General features: G+C 44.1%; 2 protein-coding genes across 4 annotated transcripts; one reads left to right on the top strand and one right to left on the bottom strand.

The window, feature by feature from the left end:
• The first annotated feature begins 2999 nt into the window (after window positions 1-2999).
• Window positions 3000-13071, top strand: Trim68 (tripartite motif containing 68). 3 transcript variants are annotated; one of them, XM_036175305.1, is made up of 7 exons: window positions 3000-3069; window positions 5592-6055; window positions 8013-8108; window positions 9458-9718; window positions 10160-10182; window positions 10714-10814; window positions 11002-13071. In XM_036175305.1, exons 2-7 carry the CDS (start codon window positions 5630-5632, stop codon window positions 11547-11549), a joined length of 1455 nt encoding a protein of 484 aa, XP_036031198.1. In that variant the 5' UTR covers window positions 3000-3069; window positions 5592-5629; the 3' UTR covers window positions 11550-13071. The 3 variants fall into 3 exon arrangements, with proteins under 3 accessions (XP_036031198.1, XP_036031193.1, XP_036031205.1); XM_036175300.1 differs by having other exon boundaries at window positions 3000-3188; XM_036175312.1 differs by lacking the exon at window positions 10160-10182 and having other exon boundaries at window positions 3000-3188; window positions 11002-11572.
• Window positions 13072-13240: 169 nt separating this feature from the next.
• On the bottom strand, window positions 13241-14221 carry LOC118575826 (olfactory receptor 52I2-like). Its single transcript, XM_036176239.1, has one exon. The coding sequence runs from the start codon at window positions 14204-14206 to the stop codon at window positions 13241-13243; it is 966 nt and encodes a 321-aa protein (XP_036032132.1). The 5' UTR covers window positions 14207-14221.
• Between the last annotated feature and the right edge of the window lie 4727 nt (window positions 14222-18948).

Raw genomic sequence — 18948 nt, 5'->3', positions numbered from 1 at the left:
CCTTATATAGTGTCTGAGTAGCTACAACTTCACTCTGGAGAGTTAGTGTTCTACCCATTAAATATTCATATTTATTATCAATAAAAGCAATTTTGGGTACAAGCTTGTTTTGTAAATTCTGGTTAGCAGATTCCAGAGAGAGAATATTTTTATGTAAGTCCTGGTCAGCAGATTCCAGAGAAAGAGTCTTTTTCTGTAAGCCTTCATTGCTATCTTTTAAAACCTGTAAATTATGGTTAGCAGATTCCAGAAAGAGAATATTTTTCTGTAAGCCTTCATTGCTATCTTTTAAAGCCTGCAAATCCTGGTTAGCATATTCCACAAAGAGAATCTTTTTCTGTAAGCCTTCACTGCTATCTTTTAAAGCCTGCAAATCCTGGTTAGCAGATTCCAGAGACAGAATCTTTCTGTAAGCCTTCATTGCTATCTTTTAAAGCCTGTAAATCCTGGTTAGCAGATTCCAGAGAGAGAATCTTTCTGTAAGCTTTCATTGCTATCTTTTAAAGCCTGTATCAGTCCCAATAATGACTCATCTTTGCCCTTATTATTAAACCAGTGTTTGAACACTGTGTGAATTATTACGATGAATGCCAAAATGGTACAGGCCAGATATGCCTTAGGGAGGTCGTATATTTCCAAGAAAATGTCATTCATCATACAGGCAAAAAGGTTTTTAATTCTTGTGAGTTAATGATGTCAGCCATATTACAAGAATTACTCAAAATTTGTTAGTCAGTTTTAAGGTGTAAAATTATCAAGTACTTTTACTTGAAAGTTTACCTTTCCCTGGTTTTGAGGGGTGCAGTAGCACTTTTCAGCCAGCAGGAGGCATTGGTATAGCTCCAAAGCAGGGCCTGCTGGCGACCTTGGCTGGTGGCAGCTGAAGGCAGGAGCCAAGATGGCGGGGAGCAGGCACTCAGGGAGGAGTGGGAAGGCCTCACTCACAGAGGTTTTTGCTGGTCTGGGGGCTAAGCTAGGGAACTGAGACCAGACTAGCTGCTCCCTTTTTCAGGAATGGAACTTTGTAGGCGTTCCCTGGTTAAATGTAACTTTGCAGGTGGGTTTAGATACCTGCCAGCCGGGGAGGAGGCTGAGGGTCGGAGCTGCCTAGGCCTTTGGAATTTGCCCCTTGTGAGTGCCAGATATTGGTGAAATTATTAAGGCCACTCCATGTAGTTAAAAGGGAGGTTTATTTTGTGGGGTAACTTACAAATGAAGGGATAGGTTGCAGGGTCTGGGAAAGGGTATGGCGCAGTCCGGCGGTGTTCTCTGGAGAACTCTGCTCGGTCTACCTCCAGGGTCCCAGAACCAAGAGAAGCCTCTCCTCTCAATCCTGTGTCTTCAGCTTCCTCCCTCAGCCCCACCTTGTGGGTGTGACCATTACAGAATCCTTAATAGGGGTTGGAACTACAGGGTATAGGCCCAAGAGTTGTATAACTGGGTCTTATGGTAGATTGATTTCCCAGAAACTGCCACACTGATTTCCAAAGTTTGCACTTTGGAAATATACAAGTTTGTGCTCCCACCAGCAATGAAGTAATGTTCCCCTTGCTCCACATCCCCTCCAGCATGAGATGTCACTTGTGTTTTTATCCTAGCCATTCTGACAGATGTAACATGGAATCTCAGAGTCATTTTGATTTGCATTTCTCTGATGACTAAGGATGTTGAACATCTACTTGTTTCTTGGCTGTTTGAGATTCTTCTGTTGAGAAGTCTCTGTTTAGCTCTGTACCCCATTTTTTAAATGGATTGTGGCCAGGCAAGACTTCAAGTGCAGGGAGTGGGAAACAACCCATCCACATAACCTTCGACCTATATAGTCTGTCCTGCCTGTGAGATGTGCTGAAGTAAGAGTGGCCTAGAGATTGAAGGAGTGGCCAATGACTGGTCTAGCCTAAAACTCATGCCAGGAGAGTAAGCCCACCCCTGGCACTGCATCAGGACCCACAGGCTGGATGACCCAAAGACCTAGGATAGAACTAAACACAACTGGAGGAAAAATATGTCAATGTAATGATGCCTAATGATATTCACCTATACCCACAGACTGGTCCCTAGCCCAATTGTCATCAGAGAGGCTTCATCCAGCTACTGATGGAAACAGACGCAGACTCAGCCAAACATTAGGCAAAACTCAGGTAATCCTGCAAAAGAGGGGAGATAAAGGATTGTAGGAGCCAGAGGGACAAAGGACGTCACAAGAAAACTCACAGAATCAACTAACCCGGGCTCATAGGGGTTCACAGGGACTGAACTGACAACAAGGGAACCTGCATGGGACTGACCTACGCACTCTGCATACATGTTACAGTTGTGTAGCTTGGTCCTCTTGTGGGATTCCTAACAGTGGGAATGGGGGCTGTCTCTGACTTTTTTACTAACTTTGGGACCCTACTCCTCATACTGGGTCACCGTGTCCAGCCTTAATACAAGGGGAGGTGCTTAGTCTTACTATAACTTGATATGCCATGTTTTGTTGATATTCATTTTCCTTATTGAAAAAAAAAAAAAAAAAAAAAAAACCCGGGAGTGGGGAGCCTGGGAGGAAAGGAGGAAGGGGAAGAAACTGCAGCCGGGATATAAAATAATTATTTTTTAAAGAAATTTTTAACGACTGCTTATGATCAGGACTCTTCTGCTTCGCCATTCAATATTGTTTCTAACTCTGAAACTAGTTTGTTGCAATGAGGAGCAACCTAGAAAGTATGGGAATGTCGAGTTAGGAAAACCAGAAGCGTTTATTACTAATTTTGTTAGTGTCTGAAACCTGGAGCCATGGCTGGTTGCATATCTTCCAGAGAAACACGGGTTCCAACGTGTAAATGTGCCACCATACACTCAAGCTGGGACACAGATCCAAACCTGGCTGAGCTCCCAGGCTGCTGCATGCCATAAGGAAAAGTGACAAATTAACAGCCAATCAGGCCGCTCATGGTGCAGACGTAGGATGGACCAGGCCCGGGCCTATGGTTCGTCGCTTCCGGCGCTGTGGGCGGGCCCTGGAGTCACCGGGTGCTGCTCGGCCCAGGCCGCCGTGCTCTGGCTGGGCTCCGCAGCTTCGCGCAGGTGAGCGCCCGGCCGCACCTGATGCTGTGGACTAGGCCGCTGGAGCTCGGCATCTCCAAGGCGGGCTACGGTGCGCAGAGAGAAGGAGGCGGCAAGCCGGGGATCTTTGGAAGACACAGGTCCTTGCACTCCTTAACCCAGCTCACTGCCCTGGGGACCCGCCACCCTTCCCCGACCCTCGGGTGCCCGAGTCTGAGCCCTCTGGCCCTCAGCTCCAATTTCCCGGATATTGCCAGGCTCCGCCCCCTCCCTCTTCTCCCTGGGCATTATGGAAGCACCAGTGGGGGCACCGTTTTGACATTGTAAAACGACTTGTCTACTACCAAGTTCATTCTAGAGAACCGCACTATCCAAAAAAATCTCATAAAGAAAATTAAGTTTACAGTTTTGTGTTGGGCCATATCCATAGTGCCCTCGGCTGCAAGTTGAACATGCCTGAGCGGTTAATAATTTTAAGACGTGAACCAAGTAATTTGTGTGTGATAAAAGAGCGTTAAGGCAGATGTCCTGTTGGAGAAAGACATCTATTGATCCCCGGATTTCTGACAACTTTCCCATGTTTACGTCTTTTTGAGGCCATGTGTAGAAAGAGCATGCTGCCACCACTTTTCCTGGTTTATCATTTCTGTTTCTTTACCTCACTTCCCTACATCCAATATCTTCCAAATTTTCAACTGCTTTTGGTTCTTCTGTTGCTCTTTGTGCTTTTGATATCAAAGCAGCGTGTGACACACACACACACACACACACACACACACACGCTGCCTTAGATGAAGATATTAACACTTCTACTATCGGCTGGGATCTCAACATTTACATTTAATTCTCGTGAATTTAACATATATCGATGCCCTGCTCTTGGCATCAAGAATACATGAACAAAACAGAAGATATCTCTGTAATTTAAATTTATCATGGCATGAGGAATATCATGAAAAAAACACAATATGCACAGTCAATCTCTAGTGTGAGGATTAACACAAACAAACTTGCAGTAAGTGATGTCAACTGTAGGATCATGGAAACAGTTCCAGTTAGAACAGCATGACCTGAGACAGGGTAAAATGAACAGACATGGGTCCAGGATCCCTCCAGTTGAGCTTATATAGGGCTTGTGATGAACCACAGTAGGCCTTTGAGTTCGGTATTTGCAGAACTGGATCTTAGGGTCTGGATCTCATGGTTTGGTGGTGACAGTGGAACCAGAAGAACAGGAAGCAGGGGAAAGGTGAGGAGTGACCTGCTGATGGCCGCATTAAGTCCTGCAGACTTTCTGTCCTGGTGCCTCCAAAATGCCCTTCTGCATGACTAAACACAGTGACTTCTTCCTCTCTGCCTTTGACTTTGTCTTATGCCCTGAAGCTGGAGAAGATAGGTGGTTTTCTCAAAGTAGAATAATAGAAAACAAGCACCTGCAAAATGAGAATGATGGTTTCTATCATGGATTGTGAAATAAACCAACATTATCCATGTAAAGTGCACAGAACCATGCCTGGCACATACTTAGATACTCAAGAGTGTTTCCTATTAGTTTGCTTTGTTTTCAGTTACCTAATAAACTATAAAAGCATTTGAGGTTTAGGAACTATTCCCTAACCCTGATGTAATCATTTAGCGGGCATGTATTCAGCAGTTATTTGCCTGGTAGGCACTATTTAGGTCCTGAAGATACAGCAGTATTTAAAGTCGATGTGATTCTTCCCTCTAAATAGCCTGTCTAGTAGCACAAACTTACAAGGTGAGTTACTAAATATTACCAAGTATGCCAAGAAGCCTGCCACTGGCCATTCAAGCTCACACATGTGGCCTGGGCAATAATCACCCATATACATCAATATATCCTGAAGTGATCCTTGCTTTCTCTTCCAAGGGATGTCATTTCCCCTCTGCTTTCTCACGTGCAGCACATGCTGAGGAGAGTGTCTTGTTACATTGGTCAGTCATGGAAATGTGATGCAGGAGAGGCAAATAGTGATTTACAGGACACAGTGAAAGAACTGTTATTACCCTTTCCCTTTACACATCAGTGTGCAACATAAGAAAAACTGAGCAGCTAGACAATGAGCATCTGGCGTTTGTGGTTTTGCACCTTGAAGACTATAACTGCACACCAAAGGTATCACAGAGGAAGGCTGACAGTATTTTGTGGCCTTTTTCTGAATGTTGGAACGTCACATCTTGTATTAACTTGCCCTAGTCCAAGAGAGTATGTTGATTTCCGTAGCATGATTAGAGTGGGAAAAGTAGGGTAGAATAAACTCAAGAGAATCAGAATTGAACAAATAAATAAAGATTTCTCCAAATCCACTCTCATAGCCATTCCTACCCTCCTTGTGCCTTCTGTGGTGTGAACAATGTTACCCAATAATAGCTTCAGTGGAGGCCAGTGTTTATTATACATGGCCAATGAAGGTTCTAAAATAAGTGTATTTTTATCAATCATTCACTTTGATGTGGGGGGAGAACTTATTATTGCTACCTTTTCCTCTTGTTTTCTCTTGTTTTTCTTTTGTTCTTTGCAGTCTTTATTTATGTTCTGAGACTGTTCTTAGATGGAACCATGAATCCAGCAGCGTTAATGGAAGCCATTGTGGAAGAAATGAACTGTCCTATCTGTATGACCTTCCTTCGGGAACCTGTGAGCATCAACTGTGGTCACACTTTCTGCCACAGCTGTCTCTCTGGACTCTGGAAACTCTCAGGAGAATCCCAGGACTTGGGCTACACCTGTCCACTTTGTCGAGCTCCTGCACAGCCAAGGAAACTACGACCCAATTGGCAGCTGGCCAGTGTCGTAGATAAGGTCCGTCTGCTAGGCTTCTGTATGGAAATGGGACTACAGCGTGATGTGTGTAATCTCCACAAGGAACAGCTGGCGGTGTTCTGCAAAGAGGATGATGTGGTAACCTGCAAGGCCTGTCACCAGTCCCCAGAGCACGAAGCCCACACTGTTGTGCCCATAAAGGATGTTGCCTGGGAATATAAGGTAAGCAATAGAACCTGGCCATGCCAGCCTTTCCTCTGCTTCTTATCTGGCCATCTCTGTATCATCTCTGTATCTTTGTCTTTGAGAGCTGAGTCCCTTCACTCCTGATAGCTGCAGATCTTTGCATCTACTATTCTGAGCTACATCTTTTTCTTTATGCATAACCACCTTTGATTTCCTTCTCTCCCGTTTCCTCTGCATCCCATCTCAAACCTTAACATGGGGATGCCTAACTAGAGGATAAGTTTAGTGTTGAGAACTTGAAGCAGACCCTTGATTTCCACTGGAGTTCTATTCTACATGGCTTGAATGAGTTTACATATGGTGACTGTTATTTCTGTTATTTATTAGTCAAGTACTAACTAACTTCCCCCTTCTAGGGCCTCATATTGTTGCTTGGCATTAACTGAATCATTTTAACCTCTTCATTTCATAAACACAACTCAGGCTTAGTAATTTTGGATCCTGATACATTATTTTGGAGCTGGAAAGGATCATAAATGAGTCACTTAGGATTGATTCCCCAATTGCCAGGCATGCTTTGTACTAATCATGTATTAATAATCACAGTATCCATATTATCAGCCTTTTCTAACTTTAGGTTACACTAGTTAAAGAGAGACAAAAGGCTATAATAGAGAGCTTGTTCTTTGGCTAGGGCTGTGTTTCCCACACTTTGGGATAAGCCAGCTCAGTCTCATCACTGTTTGTCCATCTTAACCATTGTGATCAGCTTCCAGGCCCCACCTTGCTCTTTTCTCAGATGTGCATGAGTGATCTTGTTCTGCCTTAATTCTCTTTCTTCAAGTTATGATTCAAATGTAAGAATACATGGCAGACCCTCTGAATAAGCATTTTTCTCTACAGGACAAATATCTAAAACATTAAAGGTGTGTATATTTCATTTTGTTTTGAAAGTTTTAGAACAATGAGAGAATTGTAGCATAGAGGTTAAGATCTTGGTTAATTCCCAGCCCTGTCATTTACCAGCTGGGTGACTTTGGATGGGTCACTTTAGAGCCTCAGTTCTCTTATCTATAAAATGGTGATGACGCTACATCTGGGGAACGTATTTGTACTCATTATTTTTCTTGTTGCTGTCATCAAATACCTGACGAGAAGCCATGTAAGGGAGAAGCGGTTGGTTTTGGCTCACAGTTCAAAGGGACCCAGGGCATTGTGCTGGGAAAATCACAGTGACAACAGCAATAGGCAACTGGTCCCATGACATCTATAGTTAGGAAGGATGAACAGGAAGTGAGACCAGGCCATAAACCTCCAGGCCTGCCCCACAGTGATCTACTTTCTCCATCTAAGCTCTGCCTCCTAAAGTTTCCTACAACCTTTCCAAACCCATCACCAGCTGAGGATCACATCTTCGCACACATGAACCTATGGAGGATGCTTCTCATTCAAACCTCAGCAGTGTTAGTGCATGTGCAATGCTTGAACCGTGTCTGGTACTTAATAATTCTTTAACAAAAAAGTTACTCTTATCAGAATAAAAGGAAATAGCTAAATACTTCTGGCTTTCCTGTAAGAATCTTTTGCATCACTTTCCTAGGAAAGTGTCTAACCTTTATTGAGTACCTGAACTACCTACCCAAGGAGCTTCCTAAATTCCAGTTCTCATTTGATAAGACTCAAGATTCTGCCATGCTGATGCTCCTGGCTTTGGAGCACACTTTCTGGGAAATAATAGGGAAGAAAATTAATAAGAATAAAATTAGCTGTGGGCAGGAAAGTCCAAAGTCTTCGTGTCCTAGAAAGTCTAGCTATAGACCTTTACAGACACTTGGAACTATGGGAGTTAAAATGATTCTCAACCCAAAGAGCTTCCCTGGGTGCCACATGGGCAGTCTATGCCCTCTGTAGCATTCAGTTTTCTCTTGGCATTTATACCAGCCTGTTGCCTGAGAAACACTGATCACACTCATGAGCTCCATGTCTCTTGCAGTGGAAACTCCAGGAAACGTTGGAACTTCTGAGGAAAGAACAGGAAGAAGCCTGGAAGCTGGAAGTTGGCGAGAAGGAGCGAGCTGCCAACTGGAAGGCAGGTTGCACTGGAGAAAGGGTCTCAGGGTGTCCTTCTCTTCCAGAGCTGACAGTGGGGGCTGCCTCCTACCTGTGAGGCAGAGCCTTCAGCTTTCCCTTTACTTAAGGCCATCTAACTTTTCAGGTCCAGCTTATAGGTTGTGAGGTGGCAGTCGCCGCCTATCTTACATCTTCATGTATGAGGAAGGAACAGTGCTGCACACACACGAGCTGGTGGGAGTGTGGCTTGTAGAGTGGCGGTCAAGCACAGTTTCTGTTTCACTTTGCCAAGCGACGGCATCGCTGCTAAGACTTCGGTTACCTACATAGTAGAAAACCACCTCTTGGGGTTGGGGATTTAGCTCAGTGGTATAGCGCTAGCAAGCACAAGGCCCTGGGTTCGATCCTCAGCTCCAAAAAAGAAAAGAAAACCACCTCTGAAGTTTATCTGAAGCCAGTAGGCATGAAACTCTAGAACTTTTGATCAGGAGACAGCAACATCAAAGTGGGCCAAAATGGTACAATAAGCATAAAAACATCAACAAGAAGAAAAACTACCCAACAGTGTAGTTAACATCCTTAGTAACCATCAGTGTAACCTTCTGGCTGCTGCTCTGAAAATGGAAGGTAGTTTGCATCCTATCACACCAAGATAATATCCTGTACCAGGATGGTGGTGCCTGCCTATAAACTGGCCCTTAAGAGGCAAAGGCAGAGAATTGCTACAACTTTAAGTCCTACTTGGTCTACATAGTGAATAAGAGTCCAGTGGGGCTGTAAACTGGAACCCTGTCTCAAGAAAAAGATAACACCCCAGATTTTACTGGGCTGAGAGAGTAGAACGGATTAAATGTCACTCATCCAGAAATGTGAAATCCAAAATGCTCCAGAATCCAAAAGTGTCTTATAACCAACATGGTACCAAAAATAGAACGAAGTTCCACCTAATGATAGGTCACATTCAGAATGCAAGCACAGTAAAATTATTTTATAAAATTACCTTCAGGTTATATGTACAAGATATATGGGAATCATAAGTGTTCAGACTTGGGATTTCACTGCCAGAATGTCTCTTTATATACATATAATCTCAAGTCTAGGATAATTCCAAGTCTGAAATACTCTGTTCCCACTCATTATATGTAAGAAAATATTCTACCTGTGAAAAGGACCAAAAACAATGCCCCTGAGGCTGTGGGGAGTCAGGAAGATAGGAAGACTGGATCCGTTGTCTTTGCCTCCATAGCACCCAGTAAATGGTCATACCAAAGCATTTCCACAGTGAGTGTTCCCACATGTTAGTGTCCTCCATCCCACATGACCCTTACACTAAAAGGATCAGTGCTAATTCCGATCTTGACTCCACAGACACAGATGGAAACACGGAAGCAGAACATCCTATGGGAGTTTGAAAAATATCGGCAATTACTGAAGGAAAAAGATCTGCCATGTCAGCAGGTGGAAGAAGAGGCAGCTGCAGCTCAGGCTAGCCTAGAGCAGGAGAGGAGAGAGACAGCCAACACACTGGAGTTGAGGCACAACAAGATCATCCAGCAGAGCCAGGCCCTGTGCAGGATGATTGTGGAGCTGGAAGAGAGATCCCAGAGACCTGTGCGCTGGATGCTGCAGGTGAGTAGCATCCTTTCCTGGCACACCTGGGTGAGAACTGAAGCTAGGTGGGGACTCCAGGGTGAAGTGTTCACTGGTTCTTCATGGGGCCTGTCATCACACCGCCCAGCAGCTGAGGCTCCTGTAGCCTCCAGCTGATGCCTGCTGTCCCCTTCCTCATCGTAGGGTAGATGACCTGACCCTTCATAGTCTCATAGGACAGAGCATCCACCCAGCAAGGAGTAGAAGGACACCAGGTACTTATCCCTTCCATCCTGGCCCCCTCAAGGTGGACCCCAAAGCTGTTCATTCAGCCAGGCCAAGTCTGCTCTGTTGGCCTCCCATAAGCGTCTCCACAGCCTCAAGGTCCGAGGCTCCCGGTCAGAAAGCTCTCAGCGTTTGTGTCTGTCTAGTCTCTCTGAGGCCAGCACACTCATGCGCTGCATTTTTCCCTCCTTCTAGGGTATTCAGGAAGCCTTAAATAGGTATGATCCCATCCTCAGAGCCTCCGTGATACTCTACAGGGGACAGAGAGGCCTGGCCAGAGCCAAAAAGGAGATGGACTACAGACTGAGTACCTATAGAAAGCGGATGGACTCCCCATCTACATTACATTGGCTAAAGAAGATTGGTTGACCTCCCCTTTTTAGCACTTAATCAAATTCATTTCGGGTATTACCAATAAGAATTTAAGAAAAGCTGAAGTATGTTATTTCATGTAACTAGTCCAAGAAGTTGGCACATGAGGCTTTCGGCACGGGGGCAGCAGCCTTTCTCCTGGGCAGCCCATCTCCTCCTCTTCCACTATCCTAATGCTTAACTTTCCCCACAACCGGAAGTTGTGAGCATTAGCTCTGTCACAATCTACAGCTCAACAAGCCAGCATCCCACCTCTGCCCTGCTGAGCAGGCGACCCTGACTGGCTCTGGCCAAGACACTCTTCCCTGAAACTAAGGTAAGGAGGCTTCGGGGACAGAGCTAAGACTCCTGGGTCCAAAACACACCCTCTTCTGCAGGAGCAAATCTTGGAGCCCGCAGCAGCCAGAACCAATCTCCTTGGAGCTGAAGACAGACTGCCGTGTGCTAGGACTAAGAGAGATCTTGAAGACCTATGCAGGTATTCAACGCTTGGGGATGGGGATGGGCAGTGGGAGGGACTTTACCCATAGAGATAAAATGGCTCAGTGTTGTGTGCCCCACCCCACCCATCGCCGAGAACTCTGTCTTCCTCCGAGTACCTACACTCTTCCCACACTCCCCCTTGTTTGGCATCAATGTTACCACCAGGATCTTTTTTTTCCTAGTCGATGTGCGCCTCGATCCAGACACAGCTTACGCCCGCCTTGTCGTGTCCAAGGACAGAAAAAGTGTGCACTATGGAGACACCCAGCAGCACCTGCCTGACAATCCCGAGAGATTTTACCGCTATAACATTGTCTTGGGCAGCCAGTGCCTCTCCTCGGGCCGCCACTATTGGGAGGTGGAGGTTGGAGACAGGTCTGAGTGGGGCCTGGGAGTGTGTATGGAAAATGTAGACCGGAAGGAGGTGGTCTATCTGTCCCCCCACTATGGCTTCTGGGTGATAAGGCTGAGGAAGGGAACGGAGTACCGGGCAGGCACCAATGAGTACCCCCTCTTGCCCTTGTCAGTCCCTCCACAGCGAGTAGGAATCTTCCTGGATTATGAGGCCCATGAGATCTCCTTCTACAATGTGACTGATGGTGGCTCCCACATTTTTACTTTCCCCCGTTGTCCCTTCCCTGGCCGCCTCCTGCCCTATTTTAGTCCTTGCTACAGCATTACCACCACCTCCACTCCCCTCACCATTTGTTCCCTGGTTGGGGAAGACTAGGAGAGCCACCATCCTAGCCTGATGTTGGAATTTGCCCTGGGACACGGGGCTACTGGAGGATGCTTCCATTGATCAGCATACCCCTGAACCCAGCTTAGAACCTAAGGGCCCCTCTGCCTGACCTCATGGTATCTTGCTGTTAGACCAAAGTGTCGGTACCTCTCACAGAAATGCAGTCCCAGTCAGATAAGCGTTGTGACCCATGATGGAAACATGACAGGGATGGTGGACTTTGTCCATTCTGGAGATCACAGCCCTCCTTACTGGCTCCCTAACTCTGTGCCAATGAGGAAATGATTGCAAACTCCAGGAAAGATTTTAAATGAGGTTTTCCAATGAGACAAAATAATACTGTGCATGTCCAGAGCTGGTTGTCCTGGTGAGAGGGTGCTTCACATGAGGCTTGCTGCTACCAAACAAACCCCAAGCCCCAAACTAGAGAAGCACACAGTATCCTCACCTTATCACCTCCCTGAACTTGAGGGCAGTGTCCTGGGCCTGTCTTTTCTCTAAAGGGCAGGGTCAGAAAAGTCAGGGGCCTCAGTGGTTTTTTTTTACCTTGTGGATGAGGAAACTGAAACGCCTTAAGTTGTTTCCCCAGAGATTTGGGAGACGAGATTTTAAAGGTTGTAAATGATTTTCATGTTCAATTGAAACAAAGTCAACAAACACCTCACAGATCACAAGTCAGAGTGATTCTTTACATTCGGGTCTGAGACATGTTTTGAGAGGATTTGGGTGTCCTCTTTGGGAAAGTGGCCCTAATCTGGTTTAAAATAGCATATTCTACCTCACCAGTTCATTGTAAAGTCCCAAAATCCATCCCATACTTTTGTTCTCTGTAGAGAGGGAGGGCAAACAATAGATTCTGCATGTGGCAGCCATCCCCCTTTACCCCAAGCAGCTAGGACCTTCATATTAACCTTCCTTAGGGCCCTCCCAGCAGTCTAGAGCCCTTTAAACAAAAAGAAGGCCACGTTACATGGTGTCACAAGGGCACACTGACACTTGGCCACAGAGGCATATTATACATCTGGTTACATGTGTTTGTCTCTAGGTTAGAGTGAGGTCTGTGACCCCCAAAATCAAAGACAAGATAATAGCAGTGAAGAAGAAATAAAGTCAACAGGAAGGAAGGAAAGTCCATCTAGCAGCTAGTTGGTGTTAAATTAGCATCTTCTGATGCCATCAGGGAAGGCTACATGGTTCTTGTAACTGTATAACATTCTCTTTGAAGGTGTAGGGGAGAGAAATTCGTGGAGAGAATCCCACTAAACAAAAACCAACCTAGTCAGATGAAAGGAATAATGAACCGGAATTAAGACTGTACATGGAACTGTTGCTGTAGTGTGGCTGTTATGTCATGGAGAGTTGTACAAAAATAGCCCACAAGTGACCGAATTGGGATGTGGGAGAATTGTTGGCTCTGTCTATGGGAAGAGACCAATTGTATGTTGCCTGCATGTTCCCAAGTTTATATGCTATTGCACATACAAGTTAAATAAAATTATTGTACATATCAGACTATTGCAGTCATCCCATATCCATAACATTCTCACTAAAAATTGAAATTTTATGCAAGCATAGTCTACAACTTCATCTGGGACTCTGCACTGACAAGTGAGTCTTGCTCCATGCATCTTTAAAACGTGTGCACTTGTCTAGGGAACTAAATGTAACGAGTTTTCTGTTCACAAACCTTTTCTAAAGCTGCACATCATCAACATCCGCATTCGCTCCCGGATCTGCTTGGTCCTAATACCATAAATGACAGGGTTTAGGGTGGGTGGGATGATGAGGTACAAGTCAGCTAACAACACTTGGGTGTGCAGGGGAACTACATCCTGCCATAGCCAGGTTATATATATGGATGCCATCCCAGGGAGATAGAAAAGACACATAACTCCCACATGAGAGCCACATGTGCTTAATGCCTTCTGCTGTGCGTTCTTTGAGGACAGGCTAAATACTGCCCTAAGAATCAAAGTATAGGAGGCAGTAATGAAGGCCGTATCAGATCCCACAATGATAGAGGAACAAATCAAGCTATACAAACTGGTGGGTGTGGGGTCTGCACATACTAACTTGGCCACAGCCATGTGTTCACAGTAGGAATGTGGAACTACATTGGAGCCACAGAAAGGCAAATGACTCAACATCCAACTTAATGGAGTCATGGAAATGACAGCTCTGCTGATGATAGTCACACATAACCCCAGCATCAGTTTAGGTTTGAGAATTCTTCTGTAGTGTAGGGGCTTGCAGATGGCTACATAGCGATCAAAAGCCATGGCCAGGAGCAGCCCTGTCTCCACAGCTGTGGCTGCATGGACAAAGTACATCTGAGTGAAACAGGCATTAAAGCTGATGGAGCTGTCTCCAGAGCTGAAGATGCTCACCATCTTAGGTACCACAGAAGAAGCCATGACAATGTCCACAGCAGCCAGAACACATAGGAAGAAGTACATGGGCTCTTGTAGAGTGGAATCCATGCAGATCACAGTAATGATGAGGCTGTTTCCTAAGAGGGCTATGCTATACATAGCACTAAATGAGATGGCCAGCCAAAGATAGGAAGACTGCAAACCTGGAACGCCCATGAGGAAGAAGGTGGCAGGGGCTTCCACTGTGTAGTTGTAGGATGGTCTTGACATCATAGGTGCGATGGTTTTTCTATTACAGTATAGAATAGTGAGAGAAGAGAGTGGAATGCCATCGATGTGTTCCTGTCTGTGGTGTAGACAAATAGAAGTGTCAGGGTAGTGTCTTACAAATCAGAAAACATAAATGAAGCCATCTTGCTCCGTTTCCCGTGCTTGTCAAGGTTCTCTGTGTTAACAGTACTCATCGTTCAGAATAACCTGTTGCTTGTCCTCCTTTAGGAAGTCTGTGCCCTCTCCCCTCTCATACTGCAGGAAGAGGTGAAGTTAGAAACCTTTCTGTTTTTCATGGAATCTCTCAGGATGACCTAGAAAAGATATAACTTGGTAGTCCTAATACTCTACCTAGGTCTTTCTTGTATTTTCTAGTGGGTGATTTCTTGTTCAAGTGGTATCACTGTCGGATGTTGTTTAATCTTCAGGGGAAAACACAAGAGTTTTTCTTAGAATATAAAACAAAGCTCTGTGTACTTCTTTTGCCCTGCTGCAGATGTGGTGTTGGCCCTACATCACCATGAATCCAGGAAAGCAAAGGAACTAATTATATTGCTACTTGAGTCATACCCCCACAACTAAAAACAGCATTGTATCACTTACTACCTGTTTTTGCCTTGGTCTGATCATAAACTTTCCCGTGCCTTAATTTGATCACTGATGTTTTTTAATTTAAATGGAAGACAAACATAAAGTACTTAGTTTAAAAAAAAAAATCAACAAATTTTAAAACAAGCCTGAGTTTCACTGCTTAACCTTTGAACTCCAGATCTCTCTAAGAACATACATAAGTGAGAACGTACAACAGAGACTAAAATTAAAAATAACTAAATCCACTGGGTGATAGTGGCACATGCCTTTAATCTGAGCAGTCAGGAGCCAGAGGCAAGTGGGTCTCTGAGTTCGAAGCCAGCCTGGTCTACACAAAGAGTTTGAAGACATCCAGAGCTACACAGAGAAACCCTGTCCTGTGGGGAGAGGAGTGGTGACTAAATCCACCAACACAACACCCATTCTCTTAAGGTTTGCAGTTGTCCCACCATGATCAGCCGCTGAGATTTTTCCCTTAGAGCTGGTATGAATGCCAAGATAATTTTAAAATACAATAAGGAGCTCAATCTCTGTTCTTTTACAAAGTAGTTCCAAAACTAAGACTTTTGTCTGTTCATTTAATATTTTTCTGTTGTTATCAATTCTATAAAAAAAATCTTTCTTACACTATGTACAACTCTACCTCTAATTATAAAGCCTAAGAGTATATGTATGGTTCTGATGTCATACAAAATGCTGATACTAAAATGACTTGGATTAGGGATAGGAATGGATGTGACAAGCATGCTTTAGGCAGGCTACATTCCTGCCTCAGCACATTTTCTGACTACTCCCAAATCATTCCTCTCTCTTGGACATGCACAGGTAGTTTGACCTAAGAAATTAACTCAAGACTCTAACTATGGAGTAGACCACATTAAGTCCCCCCTCACTCTCTTTCCTTAAGCCCACAGAGCCTTAACATTGCATCTCCTGAGGCCTTAGCCTGGGATGGCCATTTCACCAGGACAGGTGTTGGCTTAACAATATTCAGACATAGCCCAAGAAGACTTTCTTACATTTCCATTCAGCCTCCAATGAAAAGAGCTTATTTGCCAGGCCTCAAGACTAGTTAGTTTGAGTAGGTATCAAGTCCTGTAACCCCTGATTAATAAAGGGTTTGCAGCCTAAGAAGTTGTCTCATCCTTATCCTGACTCTACTTACCTCTCAATTCTCTCTCCTGAATGATTGAATAGGTCAGAATGGTGGAAGTCTGTTAGGGTCTCATGTGCTAGATAAAAATGACATTTTCTATGTTACCCAAACATAAGACAAGCATTTACCTGGCTCTCCATTCTCACCACATGGTGCCCACTTGACTCCTGGAAAGCTGACTGACTCCACACTGGTGCAGAATCTTCAAGAGTTTTCTAAAGAACCAGGTTTCTGGGACTTGATGTTCACGTGGGGTCTTTTTGAAACAAACCATGAAGGGAAAGCTTGAAGAATGGTAAATGTTGTATACTAAGACTGACTGAACTGAATAACAAGTTCCATGTCACAGTCAAATAAAATCCATGATGTATATAATCATAGTATATGTCTGACATCATGGGCAAATGAGGTCAGCACAAAGAACAGTTTCAAAGTAAAACTGAGAAGAGTGAAAAGTAAGCCTGGATATCTCTACCACCACAGTCTCCATTTAGGGTGCTGCAGATTTAGAGCTGAGCTTTGGTGCCTACAGATTTGAAGAAAACTGAAGGATCCAGAATGACTGTACCCACTTACCTCTGACCCAGAAATGGCTCTGTATAAACTCACCTTTCATCTGAGAGTGTCCTCACTTTATGTCCTGCTCCACCTTCCTGTCCCCAGAGCTGGGAACCTCACCTTATAACTTTCCAGATGCTCACAGTGGTTTGGAGTCAGTGGTAGTCTTCATTTCTTTAAAACTGTTTTTACTTCATTTTATTTGCCTTTCTTCTTGATTGGTGTTGTTAGAGGTGTGTGTGTGTGTGTGTGTGTGTGTGTGTGTGTGTAGTCTTTTCAAAATAAAGAACATTTGTTTTAATTTATTGTCTCTTCTTTAAAATATTTAAACTTTTTTTTGAGAGCATCAATGACCTTCATTAAAGTTCTGTTGTGAATCCACTAACTTTTAAGCATCATTTCCTGTATTCTTATTTTTTTTTTATTAGATTAGCTCTTTGGGCCACTGAAAACACACGCTGTAAGATACAGAAATCTAAGGTGTAGAGGTTATGCTGTCAACACATGGAGACACACTGCTTCTGCCCATTGGGGTGAATTCTTTCAGGAAGCCTAGGCTCAAATCTCCCAAGAAACCTTTCCAGCTTTACACTGGTTCCTTCAGCCCAAATCATGTAACATCAATAAGTAAATCATAGGATGTGAGATGATATTTTATTCCAAATAAAAAGATGGAGAGATGCCGAGTTAACATGCTGTCCAGATGAAACCAGAACTGCATGCCTCACTTGAACACAGTCTTGCTGCCTTTGATAACCTGGCATCCCTACCTAAGTGCCTCCGTCAACACCTAAACACAGCCTCACCCTACCCCATGGCATCTGTTTTTCTCAAAGCAAGTCTGGGTCCCTAAAAATACGTATTTACCACTCCAGTGTTGCACTTACCTTTTCATCTCTCTGCTTTGAACACAAAGTAATCCTATATACCTACCCCTTCTCCTATATCTGCCATCCCTCACATCATTTTCAGAGGAAGCTGTAGGTGTCCATAATGCCTCCAGACCTGACCAGCCACATTATACTTGTTTATTTGAATAGAGAACCTGAATCCTTGTTTCTGAGGTGACCCTAACCTCAAGACTTCTTAAGTCCAAACTCTGTTTCCTAATTCAGTTATCCACATAATAGATTTCCTCTTGTAACATTCATTCTCTGGTTAAGTATGACTACTATTCCACATTCCTCACATCAAATAATATTTAGATTCATATAAGATGTTTGAGAGAAGCAGTAACATACAGGCGCCACAGGAGATCAAAGACAATGGAGTTACTATGAGTGCTGACCTTTCCAAACACCTCCCACTGGGAGACTTCCTTTCCCATGAGATACTCTGTCATGTGTCTCTTCCCAGGACACCACTGCTCTTGGCCTCTGCCCAGCAGCCAAACACTGTGACTCCTCCAGAGAATGGCTCTCTTCTGTGCACTGTCCCTTGGGCATTCCAGACTGTGAGAGGAGTCAGGAGCCTGGAGAGTGTACAGTGTTTGTGTCTTCTAGTCCCCAAAGATACCTAAACATTAGACTAATGATACAGCATACATCTGGAAAGAAAATCAAATGGTCCAAGTTTCATTTTTTCCCTTAGTACATTTCTTTCATTCATTTATTTATTTACTTATATATTTATTTGTGTGTGTATATGTACATGGGCATGCCCTCGCCACAGTGCACATGTGAAGGTCAGATAACAACTCACAGGAGTCGGTCCTCTTCTTCTATCATGTTGCTCCCGGGAATTGAACTCAGGTTGTCAAGAATGGCAGCAAGTGCCTTTATTCACTGAGCCATTATACCAGCCCTGATTACTTTTTTTAATTCTTCAGTATTTCAGATCTCTAAGGCAGTGGCTCTCGCCCTTCCTAACGCTGCAACCCTTTAGTACGGTTCCTCATGTTGTGGTGACCCCCAACCATAAAATTATTTTTGTTGCTGCTTCATAATTATAATTTTGCTACTGTTGTGAATCATAATGTCAGTAGTTCATATTTCCAATGGTCTTAGGTGACCCCTGTGAAAGGGTCATTCAACCCCCTAAAGGTCACGACCCACAGGTTGAGAACCAATGCTCTAATGGGTGTTTTCCTGAGATTTCTACATTGGGTTTCACAGTCCTTTAAAGGAACTTGAGATACAGAGAAATGCACAAAGCTTCTAAAATCAAGAATGAAGCTGCAGATTATATATCAAAACACATTTCACTGTTTATGTACAGTTAGCACATCCATGTGGTGCCATGAAATGTTGAGTGCCAATAACTAAGGCTTGGAGAGCCTGTTTTCCATTGTTTGTGGATGTACCTGAAGTGGTTGCTATATCAGGTTAGCCCTGCTTTTCATATTTTATATATTACCCATACTATCACCACAGTTTTATTATCACAATCTCCACTAACAGTGCAAAGGGGTTCCAGTTTATCCACATTTTCACCCAAAGTT

This window comes from Onychomys torridus, chromosome 1 (assembly GCF_903995425.1).
Source record: "Onychomys torridus chromosome 1, mOncTor1.1, whole genome shotgun sequence".
NCBI lineage: Eukaryota > Metazoa > Chordata > Mammalia > Rodentia > Cricetidae > Onychomys > Onychomys torridus.
This window is presented reverse-complemented; position numbering and strand designations above follow the sequence as displayed.